Source organism: Galleria mellonella, unplaced genomic scaffold (genome assembly GCF_026898425.1).
Source record: "Galleria mellonella isolate WM207_F2 unplaced genomic scaffold, CSIRO_AGI_GalMel_v1 utg19, whole genome shotgun sequence".
Classification (NCBI taxonomy): domain Eukaryota; kingdom Metazoa; phylum Arthropoda; class Insecta; order Lepidoptera; family Pyralidae; genus Galleria; species Galleria mellonella.
The window spans coordinates 3,994,280-4,003,935 of record NW_026442028.1 but is presented as its reverse complement, the minus strand read 5'-3'; the positions used below and the strand labels follow the sequence as shown (position 1 = coordinate 4,003,935).

Here is a 9,656-nt window from a genome sequence, read left to right as displayed (position 1 = left end):
TTATTATAATGTACAGCTCACAATAAACATTTATTCTATTGTATTCTGATTACCTGCACGAAAGGAATCTTTTCTTTTATTCTTATATTGATAACGTTGTACTGTATATCCTCTAAGTAATAGAAAATAGTTCGTGGTATTATTTTTCTGCTAAACTTTCCACTTACTGCTTTTGTACAGAACAATACAAAGACGAGTTGTCTATTTGTTTGTAAGTACAATAACTAGAGTTTATTGCTGAGGGTATTAGTCATAGAATCGTTTTATGTAGAGAACGAGTTATTTAAGTTTTTGTATGTAGAGTTTTGGATGTTTTTACTTGCTGAATTACGTTAAAATATCCTTCGGTATCTTATTATAAAATATAATGCCATGTGCGTGTGTGTAAATGTACTTAGCTAATACATACGCTACTATGAAGTACTATGCTAGCGTATCATCATCATACGTGTTATCATCATCATCATCATATCACCCACAGTTTCTTTTACACTACATCTTGAAATAGAGGGTGTGGTGATGAATATGATTGCCAATGCCTACTTCTAATTGCGTTTGGTCGCAACACGTGGCATATAAATAACTTGCTCGTCGTCGTCGAATCGTCCTTTTTTCACCTTAATTCTAGTGGAAATCATCACGATGAGCTAATTGACCTGCTTTCATTGTCACCTATCATCCTTCACTGGTATCCCGTCAGCGTATACCGATAGCGCAGCCGGGGTTACCATACCATTATCCCCAATAAAAAAAAAACACGTGGCATATGAATGACTCGCTGTCGTCGAATCGTCCTTTTTTCTCCTCTGGAGAGGTGAAACTCTCCATTGTTGGAGAGTCTCTCAGTGAATTCATAAAGTGTTGTATTGTGGTAGTTATACCAAGTGTATTTGAATTAGTAGTAATAATAGGATCACGATATTGTAAATCTAACACTAATTTCGCCAGTACTAAATCTGCTCAATGCGTAGAAACTTAGTATTAATTGATTATTACTGATACCTATTTTCATTTAAATAGTTTAAGGAACTTGTTCATTGTTAATTAGTAATAATTATAGATATTTCAACCACGTGTCTAGTTACTTAAAATATCAGCCTTTAACTGCCCACTGCTGAACATAAGCCTTCTGCCAGTAGTTGCCACGCTTGACAAGTGAATTGGCAACTGTAATTAGCATTAGAGATGTTTTAAGAGAGACGCTAGTGCCCATCCCTCGCCCTCCCGTAGTTGCCTCTTACAACACACACGGGAAAAGAAGGGTTAGTCTATTCTATGCCAGAACCACATGGGCTATGCTAGCGTATACTTTATTATTATTAAGGAAGTGGCAAATGAATTTACCGTTACTCTCTTGTTCTCTGTCTTGTTTTTTTCTAAGCGAGGGCTGACCGAATCGATTCTATTGATTCGTTTGCCATTTATCTACAAGTCGTTGTATTGTTTACTTTGCCTTTCTTTGGGTCCTTGTGAATTACGGACATTGATACTGGGAACTGTAAACGATCCTAAGCCCACAAGTCTGAATATTCTGTACCTGCTTTTGCATAGAAATTTAAATTTATTTACATGAGAATATAAAAAAAAAGTGTGTAGTCCAGCCGTTTCTTCGGCGTCGAAACAGCTTCGACATAGAGGGCTGCCTGTGGCTCCTATTGTGTATAAATGTTTGTTTAATGGGCAATGGGCCGTTATTGTCCCTATCATTATTTTGAGGTTTTTTCTATCTAGATGTAATAAACGTTTTGATAGTCGTTGGTTCAACATAGGTACGGCCAATTTTATTGTCTGCAATCAGTAGCCTGTATCCATCTTTGGTTTTGTTTGTCAGCGGATCTTTGACGAATCCATATTCGAAATTGCGAGAACGGAAGAGGAAGAAGTGGATACGGGCCTGCCACCCTCGTTCCTGAGCCTCTTCTAGCTAGTTCGTCTGCGGCATCGTCACCATAAGATCCACTGTGCCCTCTTATCCATTGGAGGATAACTCGGTTATTAGAAGATATCTTCAGTGAATGGTGGCATTCAATTATTAATTTGTTGTTTGTCTTGTTGTTTCGTAATGCTTTTAGTACTGCTGCGCTGTCAGATAAGAATCTAACGCCAATACTATTATACCAATATTCCTAGCTTATGTACAGCTGCAGCAGCCTCGGTTATTTCAACACATGTTAATGTTAAATCAATTTATTACATGCAAAAACTACTGGTTAGAATATGGTGCTGCTTTCTCTACCTATGAACTAAATAAAATCAGTGAATGGTTCATATTTTTTTCAGTATCTTTAACTTTAAATAGCATTAGTAGTTATATTTATGATTATATTATATAAATGTATAAAATAATCATAAATACATTGTAATTCGTGACCACGTGTGAATTTATTGGTGAGAAGGTTGTAACAGTTCGTGGTATTGTTGTTTTGCTAAACTTTCCACTTACTGCTTTTGAATAAAATAATACAAAGTAGACGAGCTGTCTATTTGTTTGTGAGTACAATAACTAGAGTTTATTGCTGAGAGTACCAGTCATTGTACGGTTTTATGTAGACAACGAGTTATTTACATTTTTGTTTGGATAAATTTAAAATGTTTTTATAAGAGTTTTAGATGTTTCTTACTCACTGAATTAAGTTAAAATAGCTAAATAACTTTAAACTTAGTAGAAGCCTATATATGTATAAATTCCTGTATATGTATAAATCTCTGTAAATTCCATAATAAATTATAAAAGATCGAAAACTTCCGCCAGAGACTGTTTACTTTCTGTGTATAATGAATCCAATGACATAATGAATATTAATAACTATTTTTCAAACATTGGTAAGCAGTTAGTAGACAATATAATAGAATCGAATATACATAACCAGTCATTAAACAATTTTAACATTCCTTCTAACCCGAACTCGATTGTATTAATCCCACCAGATGAAATAAAGGTTATGTCTCTTATAAATGGTCTTAAAAATAATTGGCTTCTAAATTTAGACTATGATCGGACGGAATTACTATTGAATTGACACTTTTGTAAATTAGTAACTATGAGTAGCTTATAATACAACATCATAGGCGTAATGCTACTTATTCTTAAATTTACATATACACACTCCTACACATCCATCTTTTCTCACATATACATACACTTATACATAACCTATTCATATGTCATATATACACACGCACACACATCCACACACACACACACACACACACACACACACACACACACACACACACACACACACACACACACACACACACACACACACACACACACACGCATACATTTTTATCACAACTTCACTGAACCCATAAATTATTGTTTTTCTAAAATTATGGGCTCCATTGTAATTTTTGTTTTTGCATTTGTTACTTCTCTGTTTCATATTGTTTCACTAAAAATGTCCTGAAACACAGGTTTTTTCATACCTACCTCGGGAGTTAGGGACTTCAAATTATATTGTAACAAAGAGTGAAATAAAGATTATTTATTATTATTATTATTATCAAGCCTTGAATTTACAATCCTCCTCGTGTTTCGCTCTGGTGGCAGCTGTGAGCTGATCTCTACACCCTCGGCTGGGAACAAAATGGATAAAATATTAATGAAAACAAAAATAATCAATACCTGCACTTCTTATTCCAGGTTATTACGTGAAGATCGTTCAAACAGTTTTGAAGTCTATTAACCTGGAATATATCAACTCCTTTTTTATATTTTTTATTATTATTACTACAGTTGTTAACTGTCCACTGCTGAACCCTTGATAATCCTCCCCGTCGAGGGTTTTGTCAGTAGTTGACATGCTTGGCAGGTGGGTCGGCGACTACAGTTAGGCTTTAGATATGTTTTAAGAGGGACGCTGCTGCCCAACATTTGCCCTCCCTTAGTCAATTGTTACGACACCCAGGGTAAAGAAAGGGGTGACCTATTCTATGCCGGGACCATGCAGTTAATAATAATAACAAACATACTTAGGTTAAAACATTAAATTAAAATACTTTTATATCTATACATACGACATATGGAATGTTGTAGAAATATTTTTCAGCTTATGATATACTTTGATGATTTTGTAGCCAAGCCAATAACTGGTGTTAGTAAAACTTTATTGGTCAAATAAAAAGCCCGGCTCCTTTTGAGCAGAAGGTGTTTGATGAGGAGTGAGAAAGATGTATGCTACTTATTGACCCCCTCCAAAAATGTATCATGACTAAAAAATATTAAGCTGTTAGCACGTAATCAAAGATATTCTATAAAAATAGATTATTTATTATAGCAACGCCTCGGACCTCAGACCTCGCTATTGTTGTAAGAAAAAACTTTTTCAATGTACATAGGATTTAAAATTTATGAATGCAGTTGTAAAGCATTTTGAAATAACAGCCAGTGTCGAGTCAATACAGAAAACTATATATATAATATAAAAAAAATCTAGATTGATTCGGGTCTGGGTATTCGTATTGGGTCGTGATTCCAAATATTTGTTGCCTAGTTCTAACAGGGTGTTCTAGCACTGATCAAGCGATTGGTCTTATTGTGCGACACTTATTATAATGGTTATTATGATTATTATTAATTAAATCGTACCTGTAATTACGACACGGCAGCATGAGGTCATTGATCAGCCGCTGTAATGCTAGACATGGTGTAGCCGGTCTTTGAAATAAATGATAGCACCATTTACATTGAGTGGTGCGGCGGGAACACTTTGTACACCATACAGCACCACACATTGGGCAAACGCAAGGACCGCAACACTGAAAGGAGAAATACCTAGATTAGGAGCAGACTAGGCAGCGGTCGGTTCACTTAATGTATTTAGGAAAATCACATCTCTACTTGTAACAGTGCTCGTGAAGACCTTGTCTGAACAACTACAATTTTTTTAGATGTCAGCTTCAAAAATCCACCAATAAGGACGACATACTAGAAAACCTTTTATGTAGGACGTTTGTATGTTTCAATTTTGTATATATGAAAGATGATGCTTTTCGGGAGTAATAGAATAGAATTAAAAAAATCCCGTTGTTTAATTATCTATGTTATTTTAACAAGTTCGCATACCGTGACCTTTGAGTCCAAACTAGATCACGAAATTATTTTTATTTCTTTTAACATTTATTATGCTCTGTAAAATATGTGAATAACCGAGTGTCACCACCGATGTTAAAATCGATAAAAAGCCTCAAACAATTTTATATTGACCAAAAACTTTATATTCTTGGAGATTCACGTTGAATTTTTTTGTAGTTTCTTACCTGCAAGGGTTCCATGCAGATACCGCATTCTGAGAATCTTGATAGAAGTTCATTGTAGTTGTGGCATGAACGCTGTGCAGCGTGACCTTCGTCTATTGGCTCTAAGGGCGTCTCCACTAATGGCGGCGATTTATCTGAAAAGAAAAATAAGTTTTATTATGCTGACGCATATTTTTAGTCCACTTATAAAAAAGTTTATAGTAGTACCACACATTTTATTCTATATGTAACTACAGGAACACCCACAAAATTTATAAATATATTATGTATTTACGTACTACCTATTATAATTGTGACATTATATAAAGTCAGTTTCATTCGTGTTTCGCTACCAAACAGTTATTTGCAAAGTTTGAATAAAGGAATAAATTAAAAGATAAGGATTAGTAGAAGAATGAATTTTATCTTTCACGTGTTGTTTATTGTCATTTTAAGGTATGACATTTAAACTAACTTATTCGAATATTTATACGTTTAATTGGAAATTTTATCAATCATAAATATAACTTACTTTCCAAAGAAATTGTGAATTTCAATTTCTCGAGATTTATGTAACTGAAACCTTATTTATAAGATTAAATATTAACGTATAGAATATAAAATCTGACTAAAATATACTTATTTACTAGCCTGCGTTAAGACTATTAATACGTAAGTCTTACAGACTTATAACAATTATTTGTATTAATAATGATAGTCAAGTCACTTTGATGGATATTTAACTAACGTTAGTATTTATACGCTTTGTTAGATTCTTGAGCACTAAGTATGGTCTGAGAAGGAAATTTCATAGGTATGAATTAAGACTTAATTACTTAAATATTAATTCTCTTATAAATGTAAGATCTATATCTAATTTCATCACTCTCTATAAAATAATAAATTATAAATGGGGTACTAGCACATTGTTAAGCCTTGTTTCATTTCGTACATGTAATAAAAGTATACCAAAATGGTTATATATAACGATTTGTAATAATAATATATCGTATCATAATCCAATTATACACGTGTGCGGAAAATATAACAATGTATGCAAGAACCTTGATAGTTTCCAACAATCCTTGCAATGTTACATTAACGCCGCCAATTTGTTCCTTTAAATTTATAGTCGTCATTCTTTTAATGTATATAATATCGAATGTCATGCAGAGCAGTTATTGGAGTGCAAATTTGATGCTGTTTTCTGTAATATTTATTTTACTAATATTTTAATCTGTAACTTGTTGCCTTGCTATAGATATTATTTATTTATAGCATCGTGTCGACTATGGCTCATATAATTGTATTATATTTCTATTTGTTTAGTTTATTATTATATTTGACTCGTTAAACTTCCAAATGAAACGTAGTGTCCTAGTGAAATATTTTGATCTTACTTAAACCAGAAAATTGACTTGCAAAGTATTTTATATTAGTATTTGGTTGTGATATTTATTTAAATTTTCTACATTGTAACATTGACTACTTACCTTCTATTTGGACAGCCTGCTCCTTAGAGGATTCTAACGCCGAGGCAGTTATGAGAGTGTTTTCTTCACAAACGTTATTGTGGGATAAGAGATCCCTCTTATTATTCGCCGAGTTAAACTGTGGACAATAAAAGAAATAACGTTAAAAATATAACCATATAAATATAATACGAGGCCAATCTGACAATATACGAATTTTATTTATTTGTTTTAAATATTTTTATGAAGCAAAATTTACTTGTCTGTGTCGAGTTTCATTTCCTTTGCTGCTTCTTATGCCTCTATTATGTAAAACAAACGGATAAATTCTATATAAATTAATATACATAACTTGCTTTTGTGATATTAACCAATTGAGCTTATTGAACACTCGCAAAACCCGATTGCAATTATCATTTGAACTCAAATAGTACCAGTTTATTTGTGTAATAACGTTTATAACAACCCACGCAGTTGATTTTCTTGTTTTTGTTTTTAAATTATATATTTTTTTTTAATAATAAATATAGATAAATACATATATGGATTGTTTCCTCCAATATGTTTCAGTAGTAAACGCGTTATAATACACAAATACACACTAATTAGCAACAACTGCAAAAAAAATATTCACTACTTCATGCTAAATTAAAACAATTCAGAAAAATTATGTATTAAAGTAAAATTATATTCGAACTCACCAATGCTTGAAATATTGAAGACATTTTAAAAACAAATAATCACAGCAGTGATAATACTTGGTTCACAATACAAATAAACACAAAACTTTACAAAACACTAGCACGTAATATCAACGTCGAAGTGTGTAACCACAGGGCGCAAGGTTCGTATAACTGGTACGAGAACATGTGTACGAGTCGACGTACCGAACGCTTGTGAAGACTCAAGCTTAAACTGAAACACTTTAAAGTGCAACAAAACGCCAAGCATTAGTGATGTCTCACATAATTAACAGAAGTGTTAATTATCTTTCAGAAGCGTTTTAACTTTCAGTTAGGGTTATTAAAGACTAACAATATTCTGCAGTTTTGCTCGCGTGAATGAGTACTTAAAATATCTTATCTGCTATGTTAGGATATATTCTACAAGTGTACCAAATTTTATTCGAATCCGTTTCATAGTGTTTGCGTGAAAAACTAACAAAAATTCATCCATCAACCTTACAATTTATAATTTTCGCATTTATAATATTAATAAGATTAGGATACTTATTTAGTTTCTTTCACTGCTGAACATAGGTCTCCCTCTATTGGGAGGGTCTGCCAATAATCACCACGATGATGTTTTAAGAGGGACGTTGAATAGTTGAAATCATTTATTCAAATAAACTTACATTGAAGCTTTGATGATGTTTTTTAATTTAGGGACGTTGCTATCCAAGAAGAACATGCGTGATGCTCTTTTAAATAATTTTATTATTATTTTACATTTTTAAGTTTAATTGTGTGAATACAAACCACCAATTAGCACTAATTCAATTAAATACTCAAAAATCCAACTGGTTAAACAATTAATAAGAGGAAATCAGCATAGTGATTAGAGCAGACCAGTCCCTACAAGCAGCACCCGTTCAAGTATGTCTCACTGCGCTCGACCATATTTTAATACCAACATTTTATGACCACGTCAAAGTACTCACAATTGCCATCTGATAGTTATAGTATTCAATAAGAATACAATTAATACAAAAAACCGCTCATATTTCTAAAATTAATCAATTAAATCAAGAAAGCAATGAGAAAATAAAATTATAACGTTGTTGCTAATAAACTAATTATTTACTTGATATGTTGTCATCTATGAATTCGATTCTGTAATAGTCGTTTAATATAAGATTTGAATGGGGCTCTGTCAGATTTAATGCAGATTCCGGCAGTTTATTATAAAATCTTATGCAATTACCATAGAATGAATTACTGATTTTGTGCAGACGCATTTAGGTAAAATAAGCCGTAAGTTTCTACTTGTACAGTCTCAATTTAAAACTCGCTAAGTTCTTCCGTGTATCATAATATTTTCATAAATGTATTGTGAAGTAACTGTGAGGATCTTTAAAGCTGACATATTCTTGAAATACTGTCATTCTCTTTGTTTTTTATATCCATTTTTATGCTATGGAAATAACTTATACTATCTTTAATTGCTAATTCTTCTAATTGCATATGCAGAAAATCTACTGGCCAATTTTGAAATATGGGGCCCCCATTGTAATCGAGTCCGCCTAAAAAAACTGTATCATTAACAAAATTTACTATTTCGTCATTAAGCAATAACTGTGTATTTATTATTCTTACATTAGGAAGTGTAAATTTTATACACTTTGTTTTGCTGGAATTTAATAATAGGTTATTACTGTAAACCTTTAATATTGCAGACATAGCACATACATCGTCTAATTGATTACTTTGACGTCCAATTTTAAACATATTCATCCGCAAACACCTATTCTGCAATTTTCTCTACCATAAAGAATATTTTAAAAAGAGAAAGGAAGTTGATTTATTTTATGAGATTTTAGAATATCTACAGACATGTCATTATCTCTTATATTAACTAAATGTGATTATAATACCTTCCCAAGATTCGAAAATACATTAGCGCAACACCTGCGTCAGTGGTAGACTTGCCGGCGGTGAAACCATATTGCTGACTGTGAAGCAGTCCGTTATAATTTGATAACATTATCTTTTCAAATATAATTATATTTTTCTAATTTAAATAGTTTATGACATTAAATGTAAAAACGCCATTATCAATACATTTATTAAAAATAGTGGCTAATAATATCTATAATTTTTACAGACATTACATTTTTTACATTTAGCTGTTTGAATATTTTTATGATAACAAATGATAAATAAAGAACAACCCGATATTAGTCTCTAGCTAATGAGTCCAGATTATCAATCGGATGAGTCATAT

General features: G+C 32.2%; 1 protein-coding gene across 1 annotated transcript; it reads right to left on the bottom strand.

Annotated features, from left to right (window-relative positions):
• Window positions 1-3,506: 3,506 nt before the first annotated feature.
• LOC128200487 (probable E3 ubiquitin-protein ligase sinah) lies at window positions 3,507-7,438 on the bottom strand. The gene is made up of 5 exons (XM_052894081.1): window positions 7,415-7,438; window positions 6,735-6,852; window positions 5,263-5,396; window positions 4,592-4,761; window positions 3,507-3,579 (listed from the first exon to the last, which is right to left on the bottom strand). Exons 1-5 carry the CDS (start codon window positions 7,436-7,438, stop codon window positions 3,507-3,509), a joined length of 519 nt encoding a protein of 172 aa, XP_052750041.1.
• Between the last annotated feature and the right edge of the window lie 2,218 nt (window positions 7,439-9,656).